Source organism: Rhinoderma darwinii, chromosome 2 (genome assembly GCF_050947455.1).
Source record: "Rhinoderma darwinii isolate aRhiDar2 chromosome 2, aRhiDar2.hap1, whole genome shotgun sequence".
In the NCBI taxonomy this organism is placed as follows: Eukaryota; Metazoa; Chordata; class Amphibia; order Anura; family Rhinodermatidae; genus Rhinoderma; species Rhinoderma darwinii.
The window spans coordinates 98,050,870-98,066,096 of record NC_134688.1 but is presented as its reverse complement, the minus strand read 5'-3'; the positions used below and the strand labels follow the sequence as shown (position 1 = coordinate 98,066,096).

Sequence of the window (15,227 nt, the reverse complement as noted above, 5' to 3'; positions counted from 1 at the left end):
TGAAGAGAATATTGCGGCTCTATTGCAGTCTCACTTACATGTGTCGCCGGCGGCCAGCAACAAGCTCATTCAGCTGTACTATATCCATCAAGCCTACCTGACTCCTGCACGATTATTTAAAATGCATTGTATATCTACACCTTTCTGCCCTAAATGTTCTTACGCTCCTGCAGATTTTTGGCATATGGTGTGGATGTGCCCTCGTATCAAAGCATATTGGGTAGAAGTTGTTGGATTCCTAAACCTCATATTACCTTCCCCTATCATAAGCTCTCCAGAACTCTGTTTGTTTGGCATAATGGAGGAAGAACAGTGGCCATATTATACCAGAATCTTTATACAAGAGACTCTATTTTTAGCTCGTAAAGGTATCTCAATGCGATGGATGGATAGAAGACCTCCTACAGTTACAGTGTGGAAAAATATGGTTAACTCAACGATATCGTATGAACGGGTCATATTCAAACACAGAAATTGCCCTGACAAATTTCATAAAATTTGGGATTCGTGGGGTGGATCATGAGATACTAATTATTCATCCAGAGAGCTAGGACTGGCAGTGAATGCGCTGGTGGGGGGGATGGGGTGATAATTGAGGATTGTTCTGGTAGTAGTGGGTGTCCAGGGCCTCTTACATAAATACGCGCTTGTAAAAGTCTTTTTGATATGTATGCTCAGATTGTTATGTTTCATGTCTTTGATACCATTGATCACATGGCACTGTGTGCAATATGTGAAACTACTGTAATTATATTTTCAGCATCTGCGAGTGCTTTGTTGTGAATTCTAGGACATTGTTGTCCACTCACTATTTTGAGTCTGTACTGTGATAAACTTTGTTTACTTTTCAATAAAATGAGTTTAAAAAAACCAAAACCCTATAGCTCCTCATTGCAGAGTACACAGCAATAAATCTCAGAAAGATGTGGTTTTAAACACCAGGAGGGAGCAGTTGTTGTAGTGTTGGTGCTTGTGTTCACCACTGTTCGCGGGGCCGATTCTAGCTTTCCTGCTGCCTGAGACAAAAATTAAAATATCGCCCCCCAGATTTTGATTGACATCCCCCTGGCTGTTCTACATCACTAGCAGCCTCTCCCAACTCGTGCAGATGCGCCGTTGCCTTGTACTGGCATGCTGGGCAGAGTACACATCGCTGCACGGTGTGTGCCCAAGTAGTAGAAGGCAATGACGCATCCGAGAAAGTTGGAGGTGACTGGTAGTGATGTATAACAGCTAGAGGGATGTCAATCAGGCATGGAAAGGTGGGTTTCGATGCAGGATTATTTGACTCTTCAGGATAGCGGCACCGCCCCATGACCCTTTAATGAGTAATTAGGCTATAGTGTGCGCCGGTTTAAAAGTTGATTTTATAGATTTTTCTGCATCTGAAAACAACATACAGGGGAATGTTTGTAAATATTGTCAGGTCATGTATTACTGCATGTTGGCGGTTCAAGGGGTTAAAACTACATGACAAGTTCCCATTGAATATACAAAGAAATGAAAACAATTCCATCTGCCCTGTAATTTTAATATTATAAATATATCCTATATAAGTACAGCTCCAGAACCAAGTTCTGACGTATACGGCTCCAGAACCAAGCTATATACATCCCCAGAACAAAGCTCAGTACATAAATACAGCACCAGAACCAAGCTGGTTGATGACAGAGGGTAGTGACGTTGATGTGCTATGCCACCACGCAGCCAGTTGACACAGTGAGAGCCCATATAAGGTGAAGGTTTGGCACCATTAGGCAGAATGTGGTGCTAACCGCATGCAGTGCTAGACTGGAGTGGTGGAGGTCTGAGTAACAATAAACTGAGACCTGGTCGCCATCAGAAACAGTCTTATTCCTTTGTTGAGAGGTGATGGTCACTGGAGAACCACTCTAGTAACCCCAGATTACAATCATGTAATACTTCACATCCCCTGTGGTGGCGCTGCAGGGGAATTGAACACTTGCTGCTGGATTCTTCTACAGATTACAGCTAATTGCTGAATTCTGAGCAGTGGTAAACCCTGTAACCAGTTTATTATCAGGGGACTTCTAACAACAGCCCCTTGAATAAACAGACTAAACACTGCAAATAGTCAACATATGTGTGGTTAAACCACTCAAGCAGATGATTTCTCCAAACATTCAAGTAATAAACACAAACAGGTTGTTTTTTTCTTATATATAAAACAAATATTATTAATTATTTTATTAATATGAAATACAATAAATATAGAAAAATATAGAAAAAAGTTGAACATCAATAACAAGAAATTATATGTAAAAAATATATACAAAACTTATAGGACTGAGCTTCAGACATTGACATTACCATATTACGTTTTTTTACATTAACGTTTATAAACAGATAAATAAATAGATGTTAAATATGTACAAATCATTTTCTATAAAATATAAATTACAGCAACAGGAGGTAAGGAATGTGTGATAATAACAGCCAGTGATAAGAGATCCAAGGCATCCTAACTTATCGCACATCCATAAGGTCATTTCACAAAAATGTCATGTGTATTTCACCATATTACTGGCAGTTAAGATCCTATATTAATAAATATCATTTATTTAGTCTTCTACTGTATTATTCACGCTGATGTCGCTATCACGACCAATTACTAAAGAACTTCAACAAGAAGTTTTGTGGGTATTTTGTTTCAGCGAAACTTAGAAGACTGCATGAAACATAATTTTTGAGAACTTTTCAGAAAACCACTGACTGATGATACAATCTATGAAATTATATTTCCACTGAGAACTAAAATGCAGGAATACAGAGAAGAAACATGAAGTTATCTCTCCAGAAATTGTAAGTTGATTTCTCTGTCTGGAACAAGAAGTGTTCTGGTCATGGGTTTCACCAAACTTCCTGGATACTCAGGTCTTAGTTCAAAGTGGGTAAGAATCTGGAAAGGAAATTGCGAGATCATTAAAACGAAGAAAATAAGTTAATTAACCTACAAGTTATCCACTTTTAATAGAAGGGTCCCCTAAATATAAGCTGAGTCCCAGCGAACAGTTGTTATTTAAAATGTTACCTGGCAGCAAGCGCTTCATTTCCCAGCAGTGCCTCCACAGGGGAAATGAAGCACTACATGCTGCCCATTAAAAAATGGTCTGTGCGTGTACTGTCCGTGTACTGCATGGACAGGCAGGTCCTCCAAAGAGAGAGACGGAGAAAGATGCTCTTTGTGGCTGCTCTCCACTCTGGCTATTTGATGGAGGCCCCAAATAAGGGACCCCTCTATTAGCTCAAAAATGTTTTTTACAACCCTTTTAGGGTGACCATAGACATTAGATAGTTGTTGGGAAAACCAATGTTCAGTCAGCAGCTTCAGCCCCAATTCACCTTAACTAGACAAATATTGATGCTACTTCAATAGAGCTGGAAAATGAGCAGATACCAGACACTTCTTTGGACACTCATCACCAAAGGAGAGTTTGGAAAGAAAAAATCCAACCTGTGTTTGCCCCCTGATTAAAACTAATGTCTATGGGCAGTTGTAGGTTTGACATTTGGAACAACTCATTGTTACATAATGATGTGTTATCTATGGTTTTACATATGACTGCAAGTGAACCTACAGAGCTGCATTATATTAACTCAGTAAGTCAATAATGTGGAGCTAAAGAGTTAAATTAAGTCAGCTACATCCGTACTGCATCTGTGCAAGGAAAATTACAATAAGCTGCATAATAAATCACATATTTACTATGGGAACCCTCAGTAACTGTTAAAGGCAACCACATAGACCTGCAATACAGGCATCACACAGTCATTCCATGATACAAGTAGTGACACATTGGCTTTATGTTGGTTTCAAGATGTAGACATTGCTGGAGCTGTTTGATAACTGATTAATAATAAGTAGATGGGTGTATATTATACAGTGAGACTTTGTTCTGAAAACATTTTATGTCTACCTACCCTTGAAAGCGCAAGGTACACCTCAAGTTCGGCAATACGTCTTCCAATGCAGCTTCTTTTACCAACACCAAATGGAATGGAGGCGTACGGATGATGAGACTCATCTTTCTTCAGCCAGCGCTCAGGGTGGAATTCATTAGGGTTTGAGAAGTACTTCTCGTCTCTTGATGTGGCATAGTGGCAGAGGGTAATGAGTGTCTAAAAGAAAGATGTTTCTGTTAACGGCATGACTTGACTAAACCTTTATATTCTATGTAATAGCTTTACATAGGTGTATGCAAGTAGTGAAGATAATGCTGCCATGAGCTCACCTTCTTTGGTATGATGTACTCTCCTACTTGGATGTCTCTGTCTGATATAACACGGGCATTGCCAGGGATAACAGGGTACAGCCTAGAAGAGATTACGATAAGTTACATTTAGAGTGTAGTCTTTTTTTCTGGATAACCATTGTCTGATTGTTTCAATAAAGGTTAAAACAATAGGCCCGGGGCAAAAACAGAACATAGTCCTCTATACATAGGGTTTCCCAGGACCACACATATCTATTTTGTAAATTTACCTTAGCACCTCTTTCACAACAGCTTTCATTATGGGCATCTTAGCTACATCAGCTGCTGTTGCAATATGCCGGCCCTGAAGAACATCCTGGATCTCTTGATGCAGAGAGGCTTGTATTTTTGGATGTCGTGCCAATTCATATAGGCTCCAGGAAAGGGTGCTGGAAATCTGCCATCAACATAAAAATATAAACTTTAGCAACAATGCAAAGTATGAAATGGATATTTATTTTTTTAAAAAGGTAAATTAATATGAATGTCATCATAGAATAAACTTAATACATTACTAGAAAACCAAAAATGGTCCATATAATTTTTAACTGCACTTTCATCATTCATCAGTATTCTAGTATCCTCATTTTTATTTGTTACTCCATTAACCCTGCTATATCGAATATTCGTCTCTATCATAAATCTACCAGCACCCGATGCTGACTCAAAGCCTCACCGTATCTACTCCCGCAAGAAGCAGCTCAGTCACATTGCCATACACAGATTTCATGGGGATTTTCTCCTGTGCCAGATAATAGGTCAAGTACTTTCCTTCCACGTTCTCCCCTCGGGACAGTTTCTCAGCTACATCCGCCATTCTTTGGTCAATATGACCTTTAGCTGCAAAAATAAATAGACAGGACTGATATGATACTAATGTACTTATACAATACATAGAAGCATTTTTTAATTGTTACGAATTTGTGGCCAGAATAATATTCTGAGGTAATATATGATGATATTGGTGGCAGTCTTTTAAAAATATAGTAACATTATGCACATTAATACATGAGGTTCATTGTATGATACTTTGGTATACATTATAGTATAAAGATAATATGGTACAATAAAATAGTACAAAAATATTAGCATATTTGGTTATACCAGTAAAAGCCAAGCACCGTCATATTCAACTTATACTGTTCACAAATGAAAGGTCAAAGACCTTAGGAAATGTTAAGTGGCTGATGTAAAGCTATTTGTGGCCTTCAGGATCAAAAAGAGGAAATTGCTCTAGACCTTGTAGTATTTGCATCAGCAGGTGATATAGAGAGAAGTCACAACACAGCTGTGATTACATCAGAGTGTTAACAGAAAAAAATAAGTGAGATTGCAATGTATGCACAAGCATAAAATCCATATTCCATTATATGGATTAAAGAGCTTTTCTGTGAGACTTCTACCTCCCATGTAGATTGTGTAATGGTAATGACCACATCAAAGGGTGGATTTTCCTGGAACTCGGGAGCACACCTCATCTTCAATGTGGAGAGAGGAATAGGTTGCTGCTAGACATTCCCTACATGACTGATCCTTCTGTCCCCTAACATCTGCCATTGGGAAGCCCCACATTAGATCATCACCCAATCCTGCCAAAATCAGTGGGTTTGGCCAACTAAAATCCAATTTGTACGGCCAGATAAAAAAAATGACAACCACATGGGTGCCTTTTTATGCCACTATAGAAGCTGTCCATGTATTTTACACACAAACGAGCTTGTGGAAATTAAGCTTTTAGCTGTTTTTTAGCTTTTTTTAAAAAATATATATTTCTGACCACAGGTATCACTGTTGAGTATGTAATATGAAAAAACAATCCTTACCAAAAGCAAACATGTAGTCCCAGGATTCACAGAATTTTTGCCACGGCTTGCGGAAAATTTTGTGCAAAAATTTGGGCATGGCCATAGTTAAAAGGGTCATCACAAACATAGTGTTGATGGACTGAATGAACTTCTCTGTTTCTTTAGGGACCGTGGTCTCCAGGCAACCAATTCGAGATTCAAAAAGAACAGAAGAAATACCTAGAAAATATAAACACAATACATGTAGGCTGTGCAAAATTGTAATTCTTTTGGAACATATACAGTTAAATGTATGAACCTAAATGTCAATAAGTAAGATATTAAAATTACCTTCTAATCCAAACCTGTAGAATTCGCTAGAGATGTCTTTGACAACGTGTTGTGGATTTTGACTCCTCTGATGTTTAATTTTCTTTATTAAGTCCCCAACCACATCATTCAGAACATCGCTGTAAGCTTCAACTTCCTTAGGCTTCAACATATGCTTCCCCAAAATACTGCGAAACTGCTGCCATTCCTCCCCCTCACTGTAAGGATCATATAAACAAATGTCACTTAATAATAATATGCATATAATTTACAACAAAGCCAGTAATATGAAACAAGAGTAAGAGGTAAACGTATACAGTTAAAGTTTATGGTTAGTCATACTTTACATACAATATCATGTTAAAGGCTATGTCCACCTTCACAACCATTATTTTTCCCCCAAAGCATGAAAAATGAAGCAACTTTGCAATAGGTCTTAATAAAAATTTTCTATAATTTTGTTTCTATAGTTTCTATGCATCCTATATGTTTCCATGGAAACAGACAACAATCAAACTCTGTGAAGTTTGATTCTGCAGTCATTCTTTCTTCCACTTGTCCCCTACTTTATGCTAACGTACATTCGGTAGGTTAGAAAGAAGCAGAGGACAGATAAAAGGGAATATGACTGCAGGTTCAGACTACAAATAGTTTGTTTGTTGTCTGTTACCATGGAGATGCTTAGTCTGCATTTGAGCTGTAGAAAAGTACAGTAGGGAATTTTCAATCTACTATCTAGTGCACTGTTACTTCAGTTGTATTTAGACAAGAAAAAAAAATTGGTTGCAAAAGTGGACACAGCCTTTAAATATACCTTATATATTTTAAAACACCCTATTAGGAAATTCTGACTTTATAGAGAATGGTCTCCTGTTCAGAACACATCAACTATTAGACAAAAGAGAGAGTGTCTACAAAGACCATCTCTAGCTCTGGAGGACCCAATGCATCCATGCATTACATGGACAGCCCATTGATTTTATTGAACATTATGTAATGCTCTACTGGTCCTGTGGTGGCGCTGTAAGGCAATCAATCAATTGTTGCTGGGTTTTCCCACAGATTACAGTTGATCGCTGAAAATCCTAGCAGCAAGACACCCTGTGATCAACTTATTGTCATGGGACCCTTCTAACAAAAAGGGATGGTCAAAAGCTGACAACCTCTTTGATACAGAAGTTAATAACAAATTGTACATCACATATAGTAATAGGGATAACATACTTGAAAATTACAATTAATAGAAGATTTACACTTATGGTTCTTTGGCTTTTACGGAAAATCCCAGAATGCATAGCTGATACTTGCGGGTTTACCACATCCAGAAAATAAAACTAGAGACAGGTGAATATCCCAAAGCCCATGGCATAATTTACAGAATTTTCTGGGATACCTACGCTGTAAGTAGTCCGTATGAATGCCCCCTGAACTGTCTGTAGTCTTTCCATGATGACAGATCCGAGCGGATAGGATGTTTTCCTTCTTGTCGTAAGACTTGTTCGATCAGTGATGGATCAGCTACATGCACAGTCAGGATGGGACCAAAGCTTGCTTTCCATACAGGTCCATACTTGGCTTTTCCTTGCAACTGATGGAACACATAAAAAAATATGTGGTTAAGGTAAGCCATACAGCTGTAAATTCATATAGTGCTCAATCACAGTAGTATGCATTACTAAAATAAAGCAAATGAGCAGCTATGTCTATTGTGTGTAGATTCAAGCTTTAGAAAATGCATGGGGCACTCCAAGCCATTTCGGAAAGTTATGTATATTGTGTGACATGACACTTATGGGCAAGACAACACTTAGGATTTCGATTTTATACAGAATTATTGTGTTATTACCAGTTATTAAAATAGAGAGAACATATTCGTCAGTGCTGTTCAGAGGAACACAAATAAATATATGTTTGGGGTGCATGGTATAAAACTGAGGTACCCTAATTTAACACATGTAAGAATGGGGAGCACATACAAACTAAGCTGGAGTACTGTGGGGAAACCCATGAAAGAACATAAAAACTGAGTGACTCAGGTTGGATTGGTTGAACTGTGGACTATAGCGCTGCAGGGCAACAATACTAACCACTGAGCCTTTATACTCTTTTTATCATAAATGATTCTCCAGATTACTACAAAGAATAAAAAATATAAACTTTTTTGTGTGAACAAAAACTTCTATTGACAGTAATAGATCAATTTGTCTTATTTGTCTACTGATCCCTGAAAGCAGTCTATTCAGAAAAATGTCAGCCCCACCCCCCCCCCCAAGTCACTACTTTATCTTACTTGGATACTGGGACCCTCCGTCTAGTTATGTGTGAATGGTGTTAGCTGCTACCTTTCTAGGTCCTTTAAATGTAATCAATATTTCCACATTTGAACACATTTTACAGTTTAGATATCTAGTTCATAATTTTATATAATAACTTTGTAAATACATTGTTTTACTTATCTTGTATTGATCATCTGTTCCAGTTTGTCCAGAGCTGCATTCACAATTCTGCAGGACAAATGTCACAGCATTCTTTGCTGGCTCGATTTCTTTACAGACCCTATTTTGATTATTTCCGGGATGTGTCATCTTTACACCAGACACAGTATTGTGACATAATGTAGAAAAAATATATATATGTCCCACTCCATTATGGGAGCTCAGTCAAGTGTCTGTCAACAAGCTTGTTGTCTGTTTCTAATAACAACCGGCAGAATTGTGAATGCAGCTCTGGGCTATAATACAGGCTGTAACTCGAGAACAGTTTAAGATAAGAAAAGCAATGTATTAACAAAGTTATTTAACTTTTTATGTACGTTAATTGTGTAAAAAGTAAAATGGTGTTCAGAGGTGAATATACACTTTAATGTCACCCTGTTCAGATAAAACAAGACACAACAACAAATCACGTTAACCAGGAAGCCTATAGTGGCACAGTCTGGTTATATGCACTGTACTGCAGTCATGGCATAGGAAGCCTTGTCCACTCACAAAGGTGCTGAAAGCAATTGTCACATTCCATGGTGAAACCAGCAATGATCCATCTTACAAATATGAATATCCTCATGGTTATGTAAGAAGCAAATTTGTAAGAGAGGAAGCAGTGATGACTCAGGACAGAATATAACACGCTGTAGAACCTGTCTTGCCTTAGCCCTGGGTCACTATTATTAACCGCTGCATAATGAACATGAAGATGCTGCATTTTTATAAACATCATGCACCAAATACATCTGGGAAGTTTGGGATAAAGTAAGGAATATATTGGTCATGCAGAAAATGATCCAGTAATTTTGACTGTATTAAAAAAATATCCCCCAGAGTATGGATAATGTGCTAAAGATAAAGCAGGCTGCTGTGATACTTTAACTATTACAGTAATATAACCCCGGCAAGCCCTGAATCCAACATTATAACATAACGATGGACATTATTTTCTAACAACCAATGCCCAAAACAATGTTTTTTTTCATCGGGCACAGTAGGCATTAAATTGGCTTCTGCTGCACACAATTGAAGAATATGATCAATTAAAGAAAAATTACTGCAAAAAATTATCTAATCCATACAACATTAGTTATAACTCTGGAGATATATATATATATATATATACATATACATACAGAGTTTATGATTATTTATAATTATTATTATTATTTTAAAGCGCCATTATTTCCATGGCGCTGTACATATGAAAAAGGGTTTAAGTACACGAGGTGAGACAATAAAAACTAGTACAATAAACATGAGTTTAAGGAATGGCAGAATGGTACAGAAGGACAGAGGATGCTGAATGAGCTCACAATCTACTATATATATATATATATATATATATATATATATATATATATATAAACACACACACACATATACATAAATGTATATACACACACACACACACACACATGTTCCCGATTTTCAGAACTAGTTTCTTGCCCTGGTACAGAAGTTATATTACTCTTGTTCATGCCCCCTAGAATAATATAGAGAGTGCAGTCAATATGAAGACTACTTACCTGCAGCTCATGCAGCCGAGACAGCCCTCTCTTGAAGAATATATCAGTTAAGAAGCTGGCAGCAGAGGGTCCGGGTACATCTGCCAGGGACTTGTGTCTTTTGATGACTTTTTCAGTATTTTTAAACATAGACTCAGCCCATAGCTCAGTGAAGTTCCTGAATACTGAAGTCCTATTGACCAGCTTAAGTGATTGTGCCATCCTGGGTAGTGAGAAGATGGTACCTTGGTGTGGGGCATCTTTTAGCTATGCCAACTCTCCTATTTATACTTAAACAGATAGGAAAATCCTGCTGTAAGACAGAATGGAAATGTATGAGAGAGCACGCCCCTTCCTCATTATCATCCCCCTCCTCCTCCAGAAGTTACATCATCCTACATGAGAAATACTACTCCTAGCTTCTAGTAAGTTATTAATGGAGAGGGGCAGACCAAGCAGCAGAGGCAGGACACAGGAGGGGTTAGTGCCCACAGCATGCCCTCCACGTGTGCTGCTGGTGACTGCTTGAACACTAGTGATAGGGGAATCACATCACAAGTGGGATCTACATAAATCACTTACAGATCTGGTACAACAGTCATCACATTCAACCTTTTAGGATTTTTTTTATTATAAAGTAAGAAACAGACACACTTGGACAATCTAAAATATGTGCATAGACTCTACTATACTGATGGACCATAAAGTGTGCTGGAGATGTATCTCAGAGGACTGTGCATCAGCAGAAAAGAAACACATGACTTTCTACTGTCCTGTTGTGCAGTCTGAAATGCGTTGCTGTAGTCAGGTATCCATACCGGAATGTATAACAATACATAATGATAACCTTTAACAATCTGAAGACAGTCATTACTGATAATGGTTATGTCTATGGCTCTAAAACTATCATTTCTGACCAATCACATTGCTTCAACGTTTTCCTATTCAATAATCAATAAAACTGCTGTGATAGCATATATATAACTAGCCACGTCCAAGTTATAGATGGGAATCTTTACATTCCTGTCCATAACTATAAGGCAGAAGTCCATAACCTTTTGTAAATATACCAATTTCCCATATGTCGCAAAATAAAACATAACCTACAATCATATAGGATATAACATCAATCCATAAAATTCAAATCACTTTATTAATAAATCCAATACCAACAATGTTTCATCCACATCACAAATAGACAAAAAAGGGCTAAAAATTCCCATACAAACCGTTAAAAACCAAAGAAATGATCTCCGCTGAGAAAATAGTTTTTTTTATTTTGTGAAGATCTAGGAATATATGTTAGTCAGAAGCCAACATCTCTATTTAATGTTCGTGGATGTCTCATGGAGTCGATTAATTAATTGTGATTAATTATAATCGATTAATTATGTGCCTGTCACAAAATATGTAACAATCATAGCGAATGATACACACATTTCTGTGCAATGTAATACCAATATTCAATCTGGGGTATGCACAATGTCAAATATTTTCCTTCTAGGTATAAACAAACCTTGCTATGTAGCACAAACACTCATCAAACATTGTGTACAAATGCCTATAAAAAAAGACAATAAATATATAGTATTTACCACCCGACATAGCTAGCAAGTTTTGTGTCTAAGTTGGAGATTGAAGAGTCAAATCTGCTCTAAAATCTTTCGGACCTGCTGAAAAGTTTTTTTGTCTGACAATCAATGTTATTACTAAAGGTGCCCATACACACTTACATAGTTGTTAAAGATACAACTGCAAAAGACAAGATTTGGTTGCAACGGATTGAGGACTTGAATTAAAATTGTTCTCAGTAGTCGCTGATGCTGAATAAACATTACAATCAACGCTTTTAATCAGTGATCGTATGAGAAAATACATGTGCACAAACACTACCTGCAATGCTGAGAACGATTTTCAAGTGAAAACATTCCAATGGTTGCAAATATCTTTAAAAGTACTGAATGCCACTTCTGAACATTGGTTGGTTTTGGACCAAACTAATCCAGGTAAGGCTATCCTAGGGCTTTATGCATAAAACACACGGTTGTTTGGTACCATAATGCGGCACCCATATAAGTGTATAGGGCCATACTGTACCTCTGTATACCTGCCGTTTCATAAGAAGGCATTCTGAGGTTTTTTTTTTGTTGGATTCTGACAAATGCCATATTATGGAGGTGGTCTACCCTAACTTTGCTTCTAGGGGAGAATATCCCTATAATAAGTAGTGCTGTACAGAGGTACCATACCACAGCACACAGAATGCCCACATCTCTATACTGTATGTGCGCTCGGCTGTGGCTAAGGGCCTGTTAACATCAGCGTTATCTTTCCGTAGAGGGGTTCCGTCTGAGCTTTCCGTCGGGGGAACCCCTCAACGAAAAGGCAAACGGAAACCATAGCTTCCGTTTGCATCACTATTGATCTCAATGGTGATGGATACTTTGCTAATGGTTTCCGTTTGTCACCGTTGTGAAAGGGTTCAGTTTTTTTGATGGAATCAATAGCGCAGTCTATAGTGCAAATCTAAGCTTGCTATGATATTTCTATTTCTGGCGCACGGACAGCAAAATATGCGCCACATTTTTTAAGAGGCATATGTCTCTAAACAAATTTGTTGCATTTTACGCCAGTTTAAGTAAATCTGCCCCCGTGTGTAAACCCAGCCTTAAAGGAGATTAAGGCAGCTCCATAGAGATGAATGGAGCGACGGCCGAGCATGCGTACAACTGCTTTATTCCTATGGGGCTCAGTGGAACGTCAAAATAAACTCGTTCTCGTGATCGGTGGGGGTCCCAGCTGTCAGACCCCCACCAATCTGATATTTATCACCTATCCTGTGGATAGGGGATAAACATTGACTATGTGAAAATCCCTTTAACTGGTTGCCGACACAGAACGAGAATACTCGTCCTGAGCGACGGGTACTTGGCGCATTAGGATGAGTATTCTCATCCTGTGTGACAGCCAGTGTCCGCGCGCTATGATGAGTGGGGCAACGGCTGTAACGGCTGTAATACACAGCCGCAGCCCCACTCTAATGGCGGAGAGAAGAGAAACCTCTCCGCCATTAACCCCTCGAATGCCGCGATCAAAGCTGATCGTGGCATTCAAGGTGAAAATGAGAAGGGGGATGCCCCTTTGATCGCGTCACAGGAAATCCATGTGACGCGATCCATGGCTATACCTGGTATGGGCAGACAGCCCAGGGTCCATTGAAAGACCCCAAGGCTGTCTGAACATATTCCCTGTTGTTAGGGCAAACTGAGGTATGCCCTAATAACTGCCTGTGTACAATCACTACACAGCCTAATGTACTGGCATATAGATATAATATTGAAGCGCCTGGTTTTAACATTGGTTCTCTATTATAAGAACTAGATGTATTAGATCACGGCTTCAATGTTCCTTTTTAATATATAATTTAATTCCCATTTATGCAGTGTTTTTTTGCTACAGTGTAAATTATAATGAGTGTTCTCAATAATGACTGGCCTTAGAAAATAAGAGGAAAATTTTGTTTATCATTTGAAAAAAAAAAAATCATGCATAAAAAAAAAATCAAACCAGTTATATGAAATTTTTGGGATCTTTACAATACCGAAGTATAAATTGAAATATTGTAATTATAAAAAATAAAAATCCTTAAAACATTGATCACGTGCTGTCAGTCGTGCTGTCAGTAAGCTCTTCAGTATATTTTCCTCCTGGAATTTCCCTAAGGCTATGTTCACACGGAGTATTTTGCCGAGTTTTGTGATGTGGAAACCGCGTCGCAAAACTCGGCAAAAACGGCCCGAGAACGCCTCCCATTTATTTCAATGGGAGGCGTCGGCATCTTTTTCCCGCGAGCAGTAAAACTGCCTCGCGGGAAAAAGAAGCGACATGCCCTATCTTCGGGCGCTTCCGCCTCTGACCTCCCATTGACTTCAATCGGAGGCAGAGAAAGCGTATTTTGCGCTGTTTTATGCCCGCGGCGCTCAATGGCCGCGGGCTAAAAACGGCGCGAAAATCGGCGTGCAGGGAGAGAAAAATCTGCCTCAAAGTTCCAAACGGAATTTTGAGGCAGATATTCCTCCCCCAAAATACTCCGTGTGAACATAGCCTTAGGCTATGTTCACACGGGGTATTTTGCCGAGTTTTTTGACGCGGAAACCGCGTCGCAAAACTCGGCAGAAACGGCCCGAGAACGCCTCGCATTGATTTCAATGGGAGGCGTCGGCGTCTTTTTCCCGCGAGCAGTAAAACTGCCTCGCGGGAAAAAGAAGCGACATGCCCTATCTTCGGGCGCTTCCGCCTCCGACCTCCCATTGACTTCAATGGGAGGCAGGAGAAAGCGTATTTCTCGCTGTTTTATGCCCGCGGCGCTCAATGGCGCGATAATTGCCGCGAAAATCGGCGTGCAGGGAGAGGAAAATCTGCCTCAAAGTTCCAAACGGAATTTTGAGCCAGATATTCCTCCCCCAAAATACTCCGTGTGAACATAGCCTTAGATTGGAATAAGGAAAAAACGTGTAAATACAAAAACTTAAACATGGTCTACCTGTGTTTTCTTTTGTGACTATTCATTAGGAAATCTTTGAGACCCGCTCATAAACGGTGTCCTGTCTTCTATGCAGCGGCCTAAGGAGACTGCTGGAGGAAAAACTGGCAAGAGATTTTGAGGCGCATCCTGGCAGTATTTGGTCATTGAGGCTGGGTTTACACGACCTATTTTCAGACGTAAACGAGGCATATTATGCCTCGTTTTACGCCTGAAAATAGGGCTACAATACGTCGGCAAACATCTGCCCATTCATTTAAATGGGTTTGCCGACGTATTGTGCAGACGACCTGTAATTTACGTCC

The 15,227-nt window shown here is 38.9% G+C and overlaps 1 protein-coding gene across 1 annotated transcript; it reads right to left on the bottom strand.

The window, feature by feature from the left end:
- Positions 1-2,384: 2,384 nt before the first annotated feature.
- On the bottom strand, positions 2,385-10,640 carry CYP27B1 (cytochrome P450 family 27 subfamily B member 1). Its single transcript, XM_075850152.1, has 9 exons — positions 10,401-10,640; positions 7,786-7,976; positions 6,410-6,606; positions 6,098-6,298; positions 4,951-5,114; positions 4,505-4,671; positions 4,254-4,335; positions 3,943-4,140; positions 2,385-2,920 (listed from the first exon to the last, which is right to left on the bottom strand). The coding sequence occupies exons 1-9, from the start codon at positions 10,599-10,601 to the stop codon at positions 2,807-2,809; spliced, it is 1,515 nt and encodes a 504-aa protein (XP_075706267.1). The 5' UTR covers positions 10,602-10,640; the 3' UTR covers positions 2,385-2,806.
- Positions 10,641-15,227: the final 4,587 nt, after the last annotated feature.